The sequence below is a fragment of the Neopsephotus bourkii genome, unplaced genomic scaffold (genome assembly GCF_033783945.1).
Source record: "Neopsephotus bourkii isolate Nb327-2 ecotype Australia unplaced genomic scaffold, CSIRO-AGI_Nbou_v1 NB_1863, whole genome shotgun sequence".
Taxonomy (NCBI): domain Eukaryota; kingdom Metazoa; phylum Chordata; class Aves; order Psittaciformes; family Psittacidae; genus Neopsephotus; species Neopsephotus bourkii.
In genome coordinates, this window is record NW_026902336.1 from 85,608 (window position 1) to 107,095 (window position 21,488).

Consider the following 21,488-nt stretch of genomic DNA (forward strand, 5'->3'; position numbering starts at 1 on the left):
GATTAGAAACAATCTCTGAAAGGACAGTCAGGCATTGGAAGAGGATGCCTAGTGCAGTGGTGAAATCACCGTCCCTGAAGCGTTCAAACCCCGTATAGACGAGGCCCTTACTGACATAGTTTACTGGTGGCCTTGGCAGTGCTGGGGCAACGGCTGGACTTGATGATCTGAAGAGTCATTTCCAACCCAACCGATTCCATGTTTCTGAGGCAGCTCCCCCCGGACCAGAAGCCGGAAACCATCGAGACAAGCCCTGTGAACACGGAGGAGGGCAGGAAGAAGACCGAACCCCCCCCCCCCCCCCGGGCTCCCCCCAGTCCCGGGGGGTGAGTCACCGCCTGCCTTAGAGTGAAGGGGGGGGCATTGACTCACCCGTCTCCCCGCTTCCCGCCTCGGAGGGCGGTGCGCGGCGGCGCATGCGCGAGGCTGGCGCTGGAGTTGTGAATGGTGCGGCTGTTGGGACGGAGTTTACGAGTGGGGGAGGAAGTCGGGGGGCGGCGGCAGCGCGAGCTTCTGCGGCGGGAGGAGGGAAGAGGAGAAGGAGGAGGAGGCTGAGGGGGGGGCTAACAAAGGGCGAGGCGAGCGCTGGGGCTGGGATAGCGCGGGGCGGGCGGGTGGGAAGCCGGCGGCCCCACCACGATGCCGCGGGTTGTCCCCGATCAGCGGAGCAAGTTCGAGAACGAGGAGTTCTTCAGGAAGCTGAGCCGAGAGTGTGAGGTGAGGCGGTGGCGAGCGTACATACACAGCCCCCCCATCCCTTCCCTCCTTGCCCTCCGCGAAAGTTTCCGCGGAAGGGCCAGGGGAGCTCCGCGCCTCCTCTCCCCTTGCCTTACCTCCGCGGGGAGCCGGGCCCGGCGAGCCGCAGTCTGTGCACTCCGCTGCGCCCTTATCGCCGCGATTGGCCCCTCCTGATTGCGCGCCCTGTTCTCCGCAGATTAAATATACCGGCTTCAGGGACCGGCCGCACGAGGAGAGGCAGGCCCGCTTCCAGAACGCCTGCCGCGACGGTCGCTCCGAGATCGTAAGTGACGCCGAGCTCCTCTCGGGGCCCGCCGGGGCCCGCCGCCGGACAGCGCGGGCGGGAAGCGGCTGTCCCGGGGCCAGGCAGTCGCTCCGGTCCGCTTCCCCCCCTCGGGTGGAATTCTAAATGGAGAGTTGCAGAGAGCCTTAAAGGTGGAGGGACGCTTCTCAGAGCCCGACCTGAAGTACAGGGAGCGGCGGGAGGCGACGGTGGTCGGTGCGCGCGCTGGAAAGTTTTCTTTAAGGAAAAGAAAAATTCACATCTGCCGCCCTTCAGAAGGCGAGGGAAGGGAGGTTTTCTTTAAAAAGCAGCATTTATTTCCCCTTTAGAAGAGAACTTTTTTTCTCTGGAACGTGTCACCAGCAGTGAAAATGTGGTTGGGGGGGGTTGAAGGGAGGTGATGGGCAGGTGAGGAACATCTCAGAACCACCCGACAGTGCGAGCTGACAGTGCTGCCTGCACGTGTTACAGTCATAACCTGCTTATTTCAATATTCAGATCCCCCAGTACTCCTCCGCCCTCCCTCCCTCCCCCCCCCCCCCTTTTTTTTTTTTTTAATTTCCCCAGAAACTAGCTTTCAGAAATGCATAAAATTGTTCAGGAGACGCTAGTTAAAAGTCTCGACTGGGCTGTGTGATGTGCTTATGAACTAAATCATGGAATCATAGAATAGTTTGGGTTGGAAGGGACCTTAAAAAAGTCAAAAGCTTTTAAACTAGGCTTTGAAACTTGCAAGATTAGTCCCATTTCTCTCATTCACTGAGGTTAGTTGCAAACTGCTCCCTTCTTCCTAATTAAGAAGTGAGATGAAGTATGGGCCAGAGTAGTCAAGAATGGGCTAGTTATTTCCTGGTTTGATTTCTGATAGGTGTTACTTCTGTAGAATCAGTATCTCATAGCATTGTTTTTAAGTTCTGAGCTCTTTGGTGTTCATAAAATGAAGAAGTACCCTCTCGTTTATAGTATATAATCAAAGACAAGGTAAAATTCCCATTGCATAGAAAATAACTCCTACATTCACCAAGTTTGGTTTATGATGACTCTTATTTCATGTGGTATAGATATTGCTAGTCAGTGCATGATGGAATTACCCGTATGCACAATGAAATTATTCTTAGTACATCCCAGCAAATATAATTGAATACCAGTTACTGCGAATAATCTTGTTCATTGCGTTTGTGAATAAAAGGATATACACTCAAGTACATGCTTGCCTTTTACTGGGTAAATTTATTTTTAGCTGAATCTTAAACTGTGGTTTTAGAACCTGTGATACTGTTTTGTGAGGAGGCCCCCGTAATCTGTCTCTTAATTTTACTAATTTTTTTTTTCGCATTCATTTTCATTATGCATGTTTGCTTCCTTTGAAAAGTCACCAGGGAAACAACGGGTAGGTAAGGAAAACGTCCTTCGCTAGCATTTGAAGTTCATGAGGAGGTGAAATTGTGTGGTATGTCCTAGTCCTTCCCTAAAAAATAAATAAATGGACATGTAGGTTATAATCAAGGTTTCTAACGCAGGCTTACATAGTTACTTTATATAAATATTTTTATATAAATCACTGTAGCTTCACCTCTGTACTTGCTGCCATCTTTCTTAGCCAGAACTTCATCCCTTGGAAGCAATACCTATTCTGTGTATTTTTACTTCTACTTAATTATAAAACAGCATCTCAATTTCTTGATCTCAATTTCTTGATCTGAAACATCTGGTTTTGGTTTGTGAACAGGGCACAAGTAGTCAGGTTTATTAAGAAATGTAGTGTGTGTAATGACTAATGTTAAAAAAGAGCTAGCTATTTTACTTTTTTTTCAGTCTTGAATGGTTTTTCCAGACATCAAGGATTTATTCTTTTATCTACAGAGGGAGCCTTTGCAGATGACCTTAACGTATTTTCAAGCAGCAAAAAAATTCAGAGAACAGCTTAGGGATTTAATATAGAACCACCAGTAGGTTGTTGTCTACTTCTGTCAAATAACGATTGAATAAAGAAAATAATTACCAGTATTACTGAGAAATTTTAAGTAAGATTTCAGGCTTACTGGTATTGCTTTGGTAACCTAAAAATAACTTACGTCTCCAGTTTGTTTTGGGAGATTTCCTAACTAGCTTCTTGTGTGGAAGGTACTAGTATCTATGTTGCCTGTATGTGCGTTAGATCACCCTTGTACTATCTGATAAGGATTTTGCAAAATGTGAGGCATATGTGTATGATAGCATTTCAGACTGAGCTTTAAAAGGCTCAGTAGAGAAAATTGTAATTTTTCTTACTTTCAGGCTTAAGCCCAAACTTATGATGTAATCACTTTTTAAATTATCTTATTTTTTTTTTTTTTAATTGGCTTGGTACTAGAATGAAATTGTTGAGTTTGGGGGTAGTCCTGTATGGTTACTAGCAAGACTGTTCTCAAGTTTTTGGTATTGACTAGGGTTTTGATTTGAGAAGAGCTTGGGCATTTTAATTGGATTTATCTGTTCAAAGACGGGGAACAGGCTTCAAAAATGCAGAGAATAAATATCTACATAGCTTTTTAGATAGTCTGTGGCTTAAATGTTGCCTGCGTGACTCCATGGGGATGTGGGAATTTGTATACTTTTGTTCTCCGATATTTTTCCCATGTTTTTTCTTAGCCCTCTAGCACGAGTTGGGGGTGGAAGCAGGGAGGCATGGGCACTTCACAGTCTTGCTTGGTTTCCCAGAAAGCAAATATAGTACCCTTGGGGCCTGAAGAAACCGGATCGGTTCAGAGGCCTGCAGTGGTCAGCTGCTTTGCACTCCAAGATCTAACTGCTGGGAGTTTTAAACCTTATGCATTAAGGAGTATAAATGTGTATTTGCCGAAGATGTTGGAGATGGGAAGGTAGTTCTTGAACAGGCTTAAGTGGTGATGACATAAGAGTGAAAAACATTTGGAGGTGGGTATAGGTATAACTTTTTTGTTAATATGTGAATAGAATCACTTAGAAAAGCAAAGGGATAATCCAAGCTAGTCAGCCTGAGACTGACCGTCTGTGGTCTCTCAGTTCTGATGCTTCCTATTTGTGCAAGCTTATCCTCGATGAAGGTTCTGTTACACTGATTGAAATGCTTAGTTTTGTATCGTGTAGGGCAAACAAATGCTAATGTACCAATACAATATTCCTCTCTCCCCCTAGTATTACTAGGAATGATTAGACAACTTTAATGACATTGAGAATGTGCTTAACAGGAGATTGGAAAAAAAAATAAATCTGCTTTTAAGGATCATCTGGAAAGGAACCTGATTGCAGAGCATTAGTCTCCCTAGGTGGAGGGCAAAAAGTCAAGACAAAACTCTTCTATTTTAAAAATGTGAGGTATTAATTGTATGAGAGACAGCGTTGCAGTATGTGACCGGAACTATCCTAAATAGCGTAGAGCTATTGTGTTGTAGGTAGCAGTACAGTTACACCAGAAAGTTACTGATTCAGGGTTGCTTGAAAAGAATGTGCTTGTCAGGAGATTCCAACTATTAGAGCAGGATTTGTACAGCTTTTAAGAAAAACTGTATTCTGGATTAATGACCATTTAAATCAAAGCAATCATGGTAATCAGTGCGGTTATTTGGTTGCAACAAATTACATTTAACCCTGGGATTTCGAACAGTTATATTTTGGGAGCATGCTTGAGTATTCACATGCTTAGAGGACGTAACTGTGTGTTCCAGAGAAGGGTATAAATACTGTGAACCTGACTTCTACTTGCAGAAATTTTTTTTTTTAATTGAAATAATGTCTAGAAACTTACATATTCTTCATGGCTTGGAGTTAGGATTACAAATAAATAAAAGGAAACTGAATCTTATTTTCATTTGATACCATAGAAAATTACTTACTTGAAAGCAGCTTATGCTCCTAATATGGTTAAGTCAGTCAGTTTAATGATTTTGCAAAGGGCTGCAGCTGAGAATTCCTTTGGTTGCCTTTTCTCACTGACGCAGCATCTGCTGATTCGGATATCACTGGTGTCCTAATGTGGCAAGAGGGCTTCATCCTGTGAAGTTTAATTGAGCTGTATATTGATGCTGATTGCCTGTAGATGACAAAATAGGAATATTTACGTTTCAGTTAAGTGCTTACATAGGTACAGGTAGATCATGAAGGGTAACAGTACTTTCTTTTCAAAAAGAGTTGTCCCATGTAACAGGTCTCAGGAGTTCATTTTCCTTCAGTGGTACTTTTAGAGGTACGCAGGCTCTTTGAAAAGCATGGGAAATTTTTAGTATTGCAGGAACTAAGTTGGGGCAGGGTATCCAGATAGAACTGAAAGGGCAGATTCTAATGTCAGCAAAACTGATTTGAAAGAAGTATTGATTCTGTGTTGTATTTTATATTGAAAGCAGCCAATGGCAAATGTTGTCAAAATGGAATCAGATGTTTGTAACTTAATATTTAAGAAAAATGATGAGTGCATGTTTTTGACTCTTAAGTATTCTCTATGCTGCCTGGCTTAAGACACAAACTGATGTAAAAATAAATGACTGCCTGCATAATTTATGTAATGTCTTGCTCCCTGATCCTGTTTGTATTGATTTTTCTAAAAGGCTTTTGTGGCCACAGGAACCAATCTGTCTCTCCAGTTTTTTCCGGCCAGCTGGCAGGGGGAGCAGCGACAGACACCAACCCGGGAATATGTCGACTTTGAAAGAGAAGGAGGCAAGGTAAGAAGGAAATTGTTACGACTGAAAGACATGTCTATGTTGTACTTATGATCTTATTAGTGTGAACCACATGCATGATGCAGAATAACTAATGCTTCACACCTCAGTGCATGAAGGTAGTCTCATGAGTACAGATGAAAGCTGGGTGAAATCTGGTATTGCTTTGTTTTAGAGCATGTTAATACTTCTGGAGGGAAACACATGGGGAGTCCTGGTAACTTTTTATTATTTTGAAGAATGGAAGTTTATTTCTGTGGTCATGCTGCAACAAAATTTTGGGGAACAACTTAAATCTGGTGTTGAGTAGGTGCTTCAGAAACAGTCCAGGAATTACACTTCTGACAATGAATTGTGGTGGACTCATAAAAATTTGCACTTTGAGTAGGTTACTTCCTTGGATCTTAAGTTGCTGGTAGCTACAGCAAGCGTTCACTATGTTGCTTAATGTAATGAAGCTTTTTCTTTCTCAGTTTCACTGTGAGCTACAACATAGAAGCATCATTGCTTTCAGAATTGATTTGTGAATTATTATTCTTTTTCCTAAGGTGATTGTCCCATAGATCAATATCGAAAGCTAGAATTCCCTGATGACAGTGATGGTTACTGTGAAGCTGTATTAGATTTAAAGCCAGAAAGCTTGCTTAGTCTCACCAGAATAAAGTTACTGAAATCACTTGCAGCTGCTTTTGTTCTACAGGAAAAACATACCTTTAAAGAGTAGATGCTGTCTTTTATCTGTGCTGCTGTAGATGCTTTGAGAGATCACTGAATTCAGTAGGAGACTTTCTGCAGACCCCAGTAGGTTTGGACCAACAGTTAAGGCCCCACAGCCTTTCTGTTTCAGGCTAATTTCTGTATAATTTTTTATTTAAAGATTTTTAATAGACCACAGAATTCTTGCTTTTACAAAAAAATTTTTACCCCCTCTTGTAACAAGTAACAGCTAATGCTACCAAACCTGCTGGGCTGGAGAAAATATTTGAAGCATATTCAGGTTTAATGGCATATTGGGTCTTTTAAATGCTTCTAGGTGGAAGATAAATATTTCCTATAGTAGGAAAAGTTGATTGGAAGAAAAAAAAAAAATCCTGAGGGCAGTTATGGCATTTGGAATTCAAGTTAATGAGCTTTTTTGAAAAAAAAATTGTTTTCCATTTAGTCCTGTGAGGCTTGCAGAAGTTTGACAAACTGGGGGAGGAGGAATGAAGTTGGCTGTGCTGGGTACTGACTGCTTTCCTGGGGAAATTGAATTGAATCTGGCTCCAACTGAAGAATATTGATTCTGGCTCACAATTGAATGAGGAATTTTTCTTGTAACATGTAAGAAAACGGAAGTCTCTCTCCTTGCTAGTTTAAAACTGATTTTATTTACTCCTATGATTTTTTTAGACTTTGTTTTCTCTGAATGAATTCTTAAAGTACTGAAACTACTTCATCCATTTTCTTGTGTTGTCTCAATCATGTAAGAGCATGGTAGATATGCTGTGGTATTAAAATAGAACATAAGCCTCCCCAGTGAATGCCACTCTGTGTTTTATGTGTGTTTACAGTAAATTCTAGAGTGCTTCGCTTAAAATGTTTAGAAGAATTTATCAGAATGAGGCTTGAGGTGGACAAACTAATAAGTGGGAGCAGTGTTAAGCACCAGAATGAACAAATCACAAATTCACCACTGTAATCAAACTTTACTAGTATCAATCACATATGAATGCAGGCTTCCTCTGCACAGAATTAAACTCGTCTGGGAATAAGCTACTCCTAGAGCTTCAGAATAGGAGTAAGCAGGATGAGGGAGTGTTTCTTATGTTATCAACAGAAACAGTTGTTTCATATGAATTGTCCTCAGATTTTGTGTTCTGTGGATTTTTGGTGTTTGGCTTTCTTAAGAATTTCTTTCATAGGCTTCAGCTGTCTCTTAACACAGTGTGATTTTTGTAGCTCTGTGCAACATTGTTTTATTGGCTTTGATTTGTGAAGCAGCACATAATGTGTGTTTGTTCATTACTGGATTTAAGCCAGCAAGGCATGTTTTTAATTATATGAATAAAAAAAATATCTATGGGGGGAGCTGTCAATTATTATTTTAAGGATTAGTCTGAGATCTAGAATTTAGATAAAATTCACAACCCTAGAATATTTTTGTTCTGGAATTCTGATTCAGTGTTTGGCTGAGGAAATGATGGCTCAAAATAGTTTATCTAGAGTTGAAGTATGTCACTATTGTGCCTAAGCAGTTTTGTACAGAAATTAACAAAGCCACCAATGTGGCATCTGTTAGAACTGCTTCTCAAAGTGATTGAATTGTGGGAATAGACACACCCTTGTGAATCCATGTGAAAGTCAGGATTTTGTGAATACTGCTTCTGAGGCTTGAGGTTTCTCATTCTGGTATTCCTTAACTGAGGGGGTTTTCGTATGCTTAATTTGCCTTTTAATTTGATGCATTTGATGTTCACAGTGGGTGGGTAGGCCTCTAGTGGGTACCCTGTGTTCATTAATTCAAGAGAATGTTTCAGCTTGCTTTAAAATCAAGCTTAACTTTTTTCTAGGGGGACAATTTTAACATTTGTTGATGTCTTTGACCTGTAGTATGTTTAATTGTCTTTGAGCAATTTTTATGTCATAGCAAAAGAAAAAGTAGAACTAAAACCAGGTCCCTAGATGTGTAAAAATGATAGAATGTTATTTTTTGTTGTGATTGTGGGTGTGTGAAAGGTGCATCAAATTCAATGTATGTCCTTTGTCTGGATATCCAAACTATATCAAGGCTTCCTGATCCTTTGTTGTCTGCTAATGTCCAGTTTGTAGTGTTTTTAAGTGTTTTTTTGATTGATTGTTGAGTGGGTTGTTGGTTGGGTTTTCTTGACTTTTTGGTTATTGTTTTTTTGGTGGGGTTTTTTGTTTGTTTTGTTGTTTTTTTAAGATAAAATGAATAGATAACATTGGGAAATTCAAAGGCAGACAGTGTAGTAGTCTGATGTATTGCCTGAAATATCCCATAATTGAATCCTGGAATGAAATTGAGAGCTTTATTTTCACCTTGGTTCTCTTAATATTGTTAATAGCCTAGGCTGGTTTTTATTGTGCTGATACCATATGAATTTCAGGCTGAACTGTGTGTGTGGCCTTCAGTGCTTCTCAAAATCTGATTTTATTGAAAGTCTTCTTGTTTTGTTGAGAACTGAGTGATCAACTTTCTTTGCATGGTTCATTTTGTGTACTTCTTGTAGTAAGGTGACATGTCCCAGTTTTCATTTGTTGGGATGTTTATAGAGCTCTCATGTTTCTTACCTGAAAGAAAGGTATTCCTTTCTCAGATATTCTTTTTTATTGTTTAAATACCAGTCATTACGCTGATGAAGTGTGTGAAGTTGTTTTACTTCCCCTCCCATTTATAATACTGTTCTCCGTCTCACTTCTAATGCAGCTTAGCTTCCTGTCTGCTGTTCAGTGCAGCTGCTCATAAACCAGGCTCTTGAACAGAGGCTTATTTCAGTATAATATGCTGTGAATGCCACAACTCTGGAGGAAAGTACATCAGACACGATTGAAATTGATTCGGGGTGCCTGGTATGCCATATGTGTGTCAAGGATTTATACTCACTGAAAATATTCTAGCCATAATCAAAGATTTGCAGACTTCAGCTTTCTTCCTGAAGAAGCTGAGTTTCTTCTTGTTCAGTTTTTTGTTGTAACTAGGAAATTATATTTTTCTGTGATTTAGTATTAGGTGCTTGAATGAGTCAAAAAAACTGAGAAATCTCTGTGCTGCAGATGTCACAGCAGTTACAGAAATGTAATGGTAAAGAAAGGTGCTTGAATGGTATTTGAATAAAAACTGTATTTAAATGGCAGCCAACAGCACCAATTTTCCACTTGTGTCCTCTTTTCTCACTAGAGATTTTATAGATATGGCTTGTTTCAAATCAACTTCTTTTTTTTTTTTTTTGTGACCTTATCAATAAATTGTCATATATTATTGGGTTGTTGTTTTGGCTGCTTCATTCTCTGAGCAAATGCAGTTTCCAGTCAAACATGTACACAGTGGAATTTTATTGGAAAATGAGGTTTAATTTATGAGAAATATCTGAGTGTTAGTGCTGATCTGTATTGAATCAGAAGTTTTATTTTCTTTACTTCTTTGGTCCCCACCAGTGTTACATGAAATGCTGTCATTTGAATGAAGTTGGAGTAGAAGCTTTCTTTTTGCTTTAGGTATGCTTACTTTTAAAAATGGGATATGGGTGTCTGGGAAGCAGATTTACAGCTTCAGCACCCATTTTACCCTCACTGTAGTGCTGAAGAGTGGATTCCTTAGTAGAATTCTTCTTCTATATTATCCTTCTATAATTTCAGTCCACCTGTATTTGGAGTTTTTGCACTGTCACCATTTAAAATGTTCTCAGAGTTAGCGGTTATTTGTGCGTGTTCTCTGCAGTCTGTTGTATCTCTGGACATAAAGGATTTTAATTTAATTTTTTTCCAAATCAGTGGTGATAGGGATTTAGGAGAAAAAGCAAAAAGGCATGCTAGAGCCATAATATTAATTAAAGATCATTCTGTGATATGGCACAGCATAGGGCAAATGATCTCTGCCATGAGATTCATGTGGTCTTAACAGTTCTTCGTCATTATACTTGTCTGTAGTAATTTAATGCTCCTTCAAATTATTATGAAGGTCTCTCTTTAAAGCACTTCAGGAAACAGTGCCACAACTCAGAGTTAGGCATTACCTAACAGAGTTAGGCATTATCTGTGAACAGAAGTTCACAGAGTTATTTGTAGGTGATGGAAGGCGTATGGGATGTAACTTAGTTGAAAAACTAGCAAATGTCAACCTTCAGGGGGTGTCCTGGCAATGTCTGTGGATTGTCTCTTAAGATGGACATGGAAGGGCATCTGGTAAGAGCATTTTGTTTTGCAGTTGTCCTGCTCATAAACAGTTTCTCCTCCAGATTTGAAGTTGAGTTGAGGTTTGTTGCATAGCTCTGCCCAGTCCTCAACTGGTTTTTAGCTAGTCCCTTAATGCCCTGGTGGGTCAGGATAATGATATTTTGGGATCAGGATTTTATCATGTTCACCTGCTGTTCTCTCACGTCGTGCTAGCTGCATGATACAGAAGTCCTAGTGGTTTAGTTTCATCTTGCTTTGGGAATGTGGAGTATCCTCCTACTTGGGTCTGTCTGATGACTGCACAACCTCAGAACATTGTGGTAGCTGGGAGAGATTCTTGGGTGGAGAGCAGCTGGTGGTTAGTGAAGGCACACCATCTGCTGAACTGTGTACTCTGGCCTTTGAGGTGTCTTGGCCTGCTTGAGCAAGTGAAGTGGTGTTGCCACATCCCTGTCATTCCTTTTTGTCTTTCTCAGGCTTTTTCTGTAAGGTTTAAGTAAGAAAGTTGGTGTGCAGTTATTCAGGTAGCAGATGAATGGGCCTGGCCTCGTATTCTGTTTGTACCCAGCCTGGCTGAACAGCTTAATTTTTTTCTTGGAGTGGTGTGGTGGGAGTTCTGGAAAGACTTGGTTAAAGAGGAGAATCCACTTTCAGTTTTCTTCTGGTTTGTGTAAAATACTACTTTTCTGTAGCTGCTTGTAATTCTTTATTTTATTACTGTGTTTGTGCAAAACAGTCATTTTATTTAGTAGTCTGCTCAGTTTCTTGGTTTTTTTTCTTGTTTTCCAGATACTTCGTTACTTTATGTTCCTGTTTCAGAGGAAAGTGAAACTTTCTTGTTTTGCGTAGATAGTTCGAGATGTTGCTCATTATGACCTGCTGTTGCACAGAGGAGAGCTATTTAATTGAAACTCCATTTGAAGCAGGGATAGTCATAAGCCTATCTTTTCTCACGTTCTCTCAGAACTGGGAGGTGCATTCAGTTTAGATACTATTAAGAGTTGGGAAGTTGGATTTTAGGAAGAGAAATCTTTAGAGGTAGTAGGTGGCTAGGTACATGTTGTCCTCTGCTGGCAAACAGCCACTGTCTGAGATTTGGACAGTCATTGCTGAAGAGTGAGTTATCATAGGTTGCCTTCGTCACCAGAGTGTGCGTCATACCAAGCATCTCTCATATGACAAATTTCCACAGCGTTTTCCCTGTAATCCTCTCACTCCTCCCATTCTCCAGGTACTTTTGTTACTGCATGCAGCCTTTTTCATGCATTACAGTGCGTGTCACAATGATGCCATTTTGAAACTGAGTGTGAATAATACTTATAGCACAGCTGTGCTGTTTTTAATGCCTACCTATCAGCCCTTTCTGAAGTACTTATGGTCTGCCATCTGTAAACCTGCTTTTGATTAGCTTTTATTACATGTTGTAGAGCGGTTATTCAGTCATACTTCTTATATTACGTTGAGCTTTTTTAAATGCATTCATTGGAGTTGTGTAGATGAGGCTTTAAACTTGCTCATACTATCATAGGATCATAGAATACTCATCCTGAAGTTTCCGAGAAGAGGGACAAAGCCAGAGTTAGTGAGCTAAATACCTCATTTGGGAGCCAGCTTTATATAAGGACAGTGCTGTGTGGATGAAAGCAGTACTTGACATCTCTGCACCATAGATACTGGAAGTTACCCAGACATTTGGATGGTTGAATCCTCTTGTTTACTTACTGGTCTCCACTTACTAAGCAAAGTTGTTAACATTATGCTTCTCTGCTCTTCTTATAAATGAATGAGGAAAGTAAGAGCATCACTACTGAGAACGTCTGTTTCTTCATGAAAATCACTCAATGCTTCATATTAAAAAAATCAATAAGATGCTGAAACATTTGTTACAAGAAACTGTCATTTTTTGGAAAGCTAATGAAATGCTTCTTCAAGCTTTATTGTCCAAAGCACAAGTAACAAAATGAGCTAATTGGCTTGCGTAATTTGATGTTTAACAAGTCGGCCTGGTGAAACATGTACTGTGACAATAATATGCCAAAAAAACTCTTGCACAAGACTGCTATTCTAGGAGGATGATTTTGGGGAATAGCTGATGCTGCAATGTTTTATCTAAGCAGAAAGCCTATATAATTTCTGTTACAGTAATGTCTAGACTGGAATATGAGATCCAAATTGTAGCTGCTTGAGGAGCCTATGCAGACCTTCTGCCTTCTTTCTCTATGTAAGATACTTCACTTGGAGAGTTGCAGGCAGCAGCATTATGATGTGGGACTTCTAGGTACGCGACTTGTTTTATCTGTCCATCTCAGCATAAATACAGAACATAAAACCAATGGAAGATGACAAAAGTTCTTAAATCTGGCACAATTTTCACAGTAAGGGTCATTAAACATGTAATTTTCAATTGAAATACAGTGACTGAGGCAAATGTTGGCTGTCATATACTTTAGCAGGTCAGAAATTTAGGGAAGGAAGCAGCTCTGAAACTTGATGGGGGCTTTTATGTCCTGATGAGCTGTCTCTTGATGGCAGTTAAGGAGTAGCCAGTATTACGCCATAGAGCAGGTTGGAGGTGACAAGAATTTTTTATCTTTTTTTGACGAGTATTCTTGGAAAAAAAAAAAAAAGGAGGAGGGGAAGCTTACATTCTTCAGTAGAGGCAATATTGGACCTTCTTCTCGTTTTGGAAAATTAGTACAATGCTTAAGAATAGAAAAACTAAGCCAGGAAGGCATCTAGACAAACAACTATAGTATGTAATTTTTTTTCATGCTACTAAAAAGCATCTGGGAAGTTCTATTAAACTTGCATGCTTCTCTGTTTTTTCCATTGTTTTTGTTTTTTAAAATATATTGATGGCAAGAATTTTCACTTGGGTAGAGGGCAGTGGGCAATAATCCCTTGTCCATGTGCCAACTAGGGGAATCAGAGTATAGTACCCTGCAATGTGCTTGCACAACCAGCTCACCTGATGGGTTTTCGATGCAGAAACCATCAGGATGTTGCTTATCACTTCAGCAGGTTTCACAACAGACATGAAACCTACAGGATGGTACTTTCCAGAGAAAGCATTCACAGAAGCAGTTTGAAGTTGGTTGTTTTGGGGTTTTTTCTTTGTTTTGTTTTGGGTTTGTTTGTTTGTTTGTTTTCCCCTCCAGCTCTATTCTGGTATGTAGAACTTGAGAACCAGACTTTTGAGGAAGTGTAACTTGTGTCAGCTATACATTTTTTAAACTAGGAAGAAAATCAGTAGCTGGTTTACAGGGAATAAAAATAGATAGCGCATAAGGACTTAAACTGTTCACCTCTCCTTCAGATCATACAGTGCTGGTTCTGTCCTTTTCTGGTCTTGTGCTGGGAGAATTCTTGTTGCATTTTGGCTAACCAAAGCTGTATTAGTATTATTCAGTGTCTTTCTGACTGTTGATTTTTGTGTTGTGGTTTGGTATTTTGGGGTTGGGTTTTTTTTGGTCAGGATTTTGTTGTTTGGAGAAATTGGTATTAAACATGTATCTGAAAGTGCTAATTGCTCTGATAAAGGAAATTCCCAGCCATTGCTAATGATGTGTCTGTGCAGAAGCTGATAGTTTTCTACAGAATAATTGTGACAGACAACTATGAATTTTTACTGGGTGATGAAAGCATTGTAGTTTTTATGGTATACAAAAGACAAAATAGTTACTAACTTGTATTATTTAAAGACTTGATGTGGCACTGCTTGTTAAATAAATGTTCATGCCAGTTTTCTAGACTTGAATCCTGCGTAAGTGGAAAGAGTGAGGCTGTCATGGTACTCAAGAACCTAATGAAAACCCAGGGGCAGAAGAGGCAACTTTTCTTGCCTTTCTGCTCTGGTCAGTTCCTGGATGGTTTTTGAGTTGCTTGCCCATGTTGTCAAAATGTGGTATTTTCTAGTTTAGTATATTTGCATTGTGCCTCTCAAATTTTCAGGTGTAATCTTTTACTTGCACAAAGGTGTCACGGTGTGTAAATGATATGTTTCAGGTAAACTTCTCTTTCTAACCATCTGTTGGAGTTTGTAGTTACAACTCCTTTTTGCTGTGCTATTTCCTGAAAGCTTGAGAAGACATAATTTACCAACCAATTTTGAAATTTCCATCTGGAAAATATACTCTGTCAATGTGGCAGAATTCTGCATGTACTGTCCCATTTAGTTAACTGGTTTGGTGAGCGTAAGCATTTGTTGGTTACATGCATGTATACTTGCAACAGGAAACCAACAAAAGTCTCCTGGCAATGTTTAGCTGCAAAAACATTGCTCTTTTTAAATGTTGAAAGAAAAATTTGGTCTTTTTTGATGTGTGCCATTTCAGGAGAGTAGATTTAAAATCCAGCCATCTCTTCTGATGCAGAATCTAGTGGTAAAGATGTACTGATAAAAGACCTTGTAAAGCTTCATGGGGGAAAACCCCAGCATGTTTTTGCCTTTCAGGTTATCCTTATATTGTGCTCATTGCATTTCTGTTGTTTCTCAGTTACAGCTGCATAGTTGGTTTTGTGTTTTTGAAGGCAAACTGACTGAGTTACAGCCTGAGACATGTTTAATGTTGGGAGGCAGCTACCTTTTGTAGCAACACTGTGGTAACAAGAAGCCGCTTTTTGCTTCATACTGGGATTATTTTGGTTTTTTTGATCAAGTGTACTGAATGTTTTCTGCAATTGCAATTCCAGTATTTTGGAACTATGAACTGTGGACTTGTTATTAAATGATGAATAAAACTTCTGTGCAGTAGCATTTTAGAATTTTTCTTTGCTAGCTTCTCAGCAGAAGTACTGACTGTTCTTAATCCAGGAATAAAATGCTGTAGTCTTCACAGATTTAAATTGCATTTACTCTGACAGCCTTAATGCTTTGTATCTGTTCTTGATTATAGACTTGTTTTTTAGTTAACTGAAATAGTAACCTGCATAATTTAATGAAACGTAGATCTGCTTGTGAAAAGGAGTTATGATTACACAGTTGAGCTAACTACACAAGAAAAACCTAACAACCAACCGCCAGAAAACCATAAGAATATCAGGTTTTCTCAAAGTGACTTTTAAATTCTGTTTCTTCACTGAAGAAAGATTCTTCGGCTGTTCTTTGTTTGATGTTTTAGAAACCAACTGTCACTGTAGTATTTCAGTACTACAGAATGCATGTTGGGGAGGCGGTGTTGTCACAGCTCTGGTACTACTTACAAAGTATTTTTCATGTGAGTCCATACAGGGATGTTTTTATTACTTAGAATTGTGAAAATGGATCTGTTGCATCTAAATTTTAAATAGCATTTTCTAAAACTTTAGTGATACTTGTAAAATAGGTGACTTGTATAAACATACTTAAAAAGTAGGCCACAGTACGTACTACCAGACCATCAGGTTTTGCTGATATGGTCTTCTAGTTGTGAATTGGAGGGCATTCTTTCATTTGGGAAGACACAAAGGGATTGCTGTCACTTGTTATCAAACCACCTTCTGCTGTAATTAGAGAGCTAAAATAGATTTTTTTATGGTGTTGGTGCTCTTGAACAGAACTTACTGCAGAAGTTAAGATTTTTTTCTTTACTGTGAAATGCCTTAAGCTAATATTTCAAGCTGTATCTTGAATCACCTTTGACACTACCATCTATATCTAAGTATGTTTAAGTTGATAGGTTTCCATAACAGGGGAGGAAATGCCTCTTAAGAGTTTAAAACTTAAATTAAAAAAAAAAAAAAAAGGCAGCAAATTGTACTTCTCTGACTCCTGAGCCTGGCAGGTACAGTATTTTTGTAAGGGTCCCACTAAATCAAAGATGTTTCTGAGAAATTAAGTTGTACGTGCAGCTTTATTTATAGACCAGCAGCAAAAGTAGCAGAATAATAATAAAGGGAGGAAAAATACAGGGGTTTAAAATCTTTAATAATTTTAACTGCTTATATACAGCAAACCCCTCCAAATAACAGTTAAATTTTAGTCCTGTGCTCAGCTGTCTTTACTTGTTGCTATTAAGATTCTAGTACAGGCTGTTAGCAATCCAGGGTGGATTTTTTTTCTGTATTTCAGAAAATTCTTCAAGATACTTTTTTCCTTGGAGTCAGTGAATTTGTATTTCTACTGCTTTTTCTAACCTGGAAACATTGCGGTATGAAAGACTGTATCTGGAACTTTACTTCTTTTTTCTCTAACTGTAATAGTCTGAATCGAGACTCTTAGCAAGCAATACTGTTTTGTTAATATTCCTGGGTTTGCTTGAGTTGACCTTTGTCATAGCTGATGAAATAGAGTAACCCTATTTAATTTTGACTATTAAACTTTCTTTCCAGAAATTCTTGTGTTCTGTGGAAAATAATGCCTGGGTAGTTGTTCCTTGGTCTGTTTCTGCTTGGGTTTTTTTTTTTGGTGTTATGGCATGTGTAAGTAGCACAGAGGAAAGAAGAAAACTGACAAATTGAAAAGGGGTTTTTCCAAAAAATACTTGCACTACAGCAAGCCGTGTCATTCACGATGTTACCAGCCTCTCCAAATTATGTAAAGTTGCAAGTGAAATGTCTTTGTGTGATGACAGAAGGGAAGGAGGAGCTTCCAGGGAGGGACCAGATCACAAGCAGAGGAGCAGTGGGCTCTGTAGGGTCTGCTGTGTCCAGCCTGGTGTCCAGCACCATCCTGGCAGTGCCACATCCAACCAGCAAGGGCCTGTCATTAGTGGAGTGATACACTTGTGATGCTTGAGAAACTTAATCATCTTGAAAGCCACAGCTGGGGCATCCAAGTACAGCTGTTCAGGAAAGACTCTTGGTCAGGAAGTGTCACTTCCTTTGCATTTCTACAGCATAGTGTAAAGTTCAAACTTTAATAAAACCTCATTTTCACATAATAGAGGCTGCATCAAGATGTAGTTTTAAATAACTTACAAAACATTTCTGTGTTTCAGGGGAGAACAGTAGTATGCTTTGAGGCATGAAACAGAAGGCTTGATCTAAATCTGTTGGAGTTTTGGGCTGTTACGATTTGCAGTGATGTGTATATTGTTCTAAGATTAAAAACACAAAAAGGTCTGTTTCACTCATAGTGACTTTCTAAATGGGACTCTTTGCAACTGTTCCTATTTACTGTTGTACTGATATGCTATAGATACATATGCAGTCCTCACCACCCACTAACTAATGAATCAGCATGCTCATAACAGCCACTGCCACAGATGAGACCAACTTCACCCGCCCCCCCTCCCCAGGAAACACCAGTCCCCAGTGAAGAAGCAGTGCAGTCCCTCCCTCCCGTTTTCAGTTTCCCATCACACAGGAGCAAAATGCATTCTTTCAGAGGAGGCTCAGCTCTGACTCAGCCTGCCTCACCATACACACACACTGGGAACTGTGCCGTTCCCCGTTAAAACTACATTACTAAAGTTCTGTTTCAGAATTGAACTTACAAAGCCTGATAAATGCTGTAAACTCAGTCCATGGCTTGGTTGTTTTTTGTTAAGTTTCTTTTTAGATATGCGTGATGAATATTTGAAGTCTGGTGTGGAGTTGTCAGCTTTTGCTATAGCTTTAGTTGTTGCACTAGGAAGGTATTACTGTATTTTGTTCTTCAAGTAATCGAGGATTTTAGTGCATACGTTCTGTTGCAAAGTTTTAGAAAAGCTTTTGGGGGCTTGGGAGGGGAAGGTTGTAAGTTTTTTTGTTTTGTTTTAAAAGGTTGCTGCCTCTCTGATGTTCTGGCACCTTTCTGAAATGCAGGCTAGTGACCCTTCTCTGAATATGATATGCAAGTGAGTTTTGGTGTTTGGGGAGGGGGGGGGACTGACTTAGCTTTTACATCTCAGAAGTCATGCCAAATCTGTATGGCAATATCACTGCATTTTGTTTATGAAAATGTATATATATTCCTTTAAAATTTCTATTAAACAAGAAGGATGAATGTATAGTTTCTTCTCAGGGTATTTTGAGTTAGGTAGTGTCCTTTTATTTGGCAGTCGATACACACCATGCAAAGAGAAGTTGAAATGACAAGGTTAGCCTTAACCAATTTAGCATCTTTCTTGCTTGAAGTAAATGTTTACAACTGTTCCTTTCTTAGTGGTGAGTGTTCTGTCTATGAAGTCATTGAGGCTGCTGTTCAGCTATATAAAAGTGGGGTGTGATTCAGGGGAAGGTGGGATCAAAACTGGGATGTGTGTACTTGGCTCAAGCAAGAGAGAGGCAGCTTGTGTGACCAGTTGTGAATGGGCAGATGTGTGTGTGGTGAGACAGGCTGAGTCAGAGCTGAGCCTCCTCTGAAAGAATGCATTTTGCTCCTGTGTGCTGGGAAAATGAAAACGGGAGGGAGGGACTGCACTGCTTCTTCACTGGGGACTGGTGTTTCTTGGGGGGGGGGGGGGGGGAGAGGAGGGGGGGCGGGTGAAGTTGGTCTCATCTGTGGCAGTGGCTGTTATGAGCATGCTGATTCATTAGTCAGTGGGTGGTGAGGACTGCGTGCAATCTCTGAGGGAGGAAATGGCTTGGTTGCTTTAGGGAGAAGGAACATTTTCTGTAACTGCAGGATGTGTGGATGGAGTGTACAGATAGTGTATCTATAGCATATCAGTTCAGTACCCTGGTGTTGCGAGATAAGGATTTACTAGAGGACTGAAATAGGATGTGAAACTGAGGTTTTGCATCTTGTGCTCAAGTAGAGCAGGTTTGGGTTGGTTTGGTGTTCTTTTTAGTCATGCAGAATTTTCTCTGCTTCTATATTCAAATCAAGCTTGGTTTTTAAAATACGAACAAATGGTGTTACAGGAGCCATGTCCCTGCCTATTTTTAACAATAAAGCTAACTCCCAGGTAGTTGGAGTTGCAGGCGAGTTGCTGATTTAAATGCAGATGAAAAGAAATAGCAGACTAGTTGAAAGAGTATAAAAACCAAGGTGAAACACTAGATGTTGAAGGAGTGTCTTTGAGACCATGCCAGCTGGCAGGCAGAGAAAGCATGAACACAGCTCAACAACTTAGACCCTAGCATATTCATGCAGCTCTGTATCACATTGATGGTGCTGTTCGTCCTCCATCCAGATAATCTGCCAGGAGATAAGAGTGTTTGCTCTTGCTGGTTGTTCAGTCAGCAAGCAGAATACTTGTTCCAACACTAAAAGCCTATTCCAGTGAAGTAACATGTCTACTTTTCTCATTTAAAATAAAATCTAAAGCTACTTTGATTTGTAATAGGAGTTTGAAATGGAAGATGCGTATGAAGTGAAGTAAAACACCCACCCCATCAAAAACTCAGCTGGTACAAGCTGGGGAAAATTGCAGATATCAATATATAACATTTTACATATGTCTCAAAATCTGTCAAACTAATTGGCTTTGGCTGTGCCAGTGTGTGGAGAATGAAGGTGCAAAATTAAGAACTTACTCTGTGTAATATACATTGTTATGTATAACAATGCTTAACTTAGTTACACAACTGTCTGCTATGACTGTCAGTAAAGCTGTACCTGGTTTGGTTTATAGGATGGACTGTACTCTGACAGGAAGCAGCTGTACAAAATATATTTTCCTTACGTATGCTCTTATAATGATGTTCTTTCTGTAGCATTAAATTCATTCACTGAATATGAAATTGGTAATTGCCTCACTTCCAACCCTTCCTCCTTCCTGCTGCTCTCTAGTGATTTTCACTTAAGGGTTGGAGTTTTCCAAGACTGACTTCTGGATATTATGAAAAGCACCCAGAGGTGTAGGTAAGATTTATAAAATTATATAAATACAATTAAAATGGGGTTAGCAACAAAACCTTGAAAGAGTTATTTTAACAAAGGCATCCTTTATCTACTTCTAATCAAACTGTATAGCTCGTTAATACTAAGGTGTTGTCATTGTAGAATTAATGTGCCTTTTTCTTTTGTTTTTTTTACTGTGACTGTCTTAAGGTAATTTATACAAGTTTTTAGAAGACAACTTTGCTGGGTTTTGAGGTGCCATAACAGATCATGAACTCCTAGGCACAAGCAGTAATTAATTAATAATTCTGTTAAGTTCGGAAATTGAAAGGGAACTAGCAAGCCTTTTATCTGAAAAGAAGGCAATTTGTGGTTAAACTGTTTTGGCAACAGCCTTAGGTGGTTTCCATTCTCCAGAAAGAGGAGACTGAGGAAAAGGAGTCTAAATTCCTTTCTCTAAAATCAAGGAAAACGCACCAGTGTGCTTTATTGTGTGTTTTAATGAGAGAAAAGTTCCTGTGTATGCATGTCTGGTTTCAATGTGAGTTATACTAAACTTGGATGATGATACAGTATTTTTCAAAACTCAAGTATCATGCTAACGAATTCAGCCTTTCAGAGATGAAAACTGTGTGTATTACCTGAATTTTGAAGACCTGCCAAATGATGTGAGGCTTTCAGGTCTCTGAAAGAGCAAGGGCAGAGTCCTTTATCTGTAAAGGTCAGGCTGAATGCCAGAGGTTCCCCAGCTGCTCTGTCAGCAGCTCAGCTGTTGGTCAGCATGCTTGGGACAGATAGTAGGCATCAGTAATCACATCACCTCTGTCAACTTGTTTCTCTTTTCCCACTTGACTTCTGAAGACTTTCACGGAATTTTGATCATTGCTCAGGCTTGCGGCTGATGCTTAAGACATTGGATTGGAAGTACTGAGCTCTCAACAGCTCCATCTAAACTATGTGCTGTTGCACTGAGATACAAAGTTTGCATACAGTTCATGAGTAGTGGCAGTGATAAAGGTAACTGAACAGCCACTGAAACAAAGCAGTTAGTGTTAGCATAGTATTCCTTGTGGAGGAAACAAGCGAAAATTACTCTGCTTCTGGATAACTTGAACAGCTACGCTGTGTCATCTGCAGGAAGTCCTATGTAACTTTTGATGCCCCAGGCTTTTGTTGTGGGCCAGAAGGGTAGGAGAGGCTAGGTGAA

At 39.8% G+C, this 21,488-nt stretch overlaps 1 protein-coding gene across 2 annotated transcripts in view; it reads left to right on the top strand.

Annotated features, from left to right (window-relative positions):
• The first annotated feature begins 515 nt into the window (after positions 1–515).
• CBFB (core-binding factor subunit beta) overlaps positions 516–21,488 on the top strand; it is a 41,063-nt gene continuing 20,090 nt past the window's right edge. Inside the window, exons 1-3 of one of the 2 annotated variants that reach the window (XM_061344120.1) lie at positions 516–717; positions 935–1,021; positions 5,584–5,700. In XM_061344120.1, coding sequence (XP_061200104.1) covers positions 640–717; positions 935–1,021; positions 5,584–5,700 — 282 coding nt within the window. In that variant the 5' untranslated portion in view covers positions 516–639. The remainder of the gene's footprint in view (positions 718–934; positions 1,022–5,583; positions 5,701–21,488) is intronic. The other variant, XM_061344121.1, reaches the window with a different exon arrangement.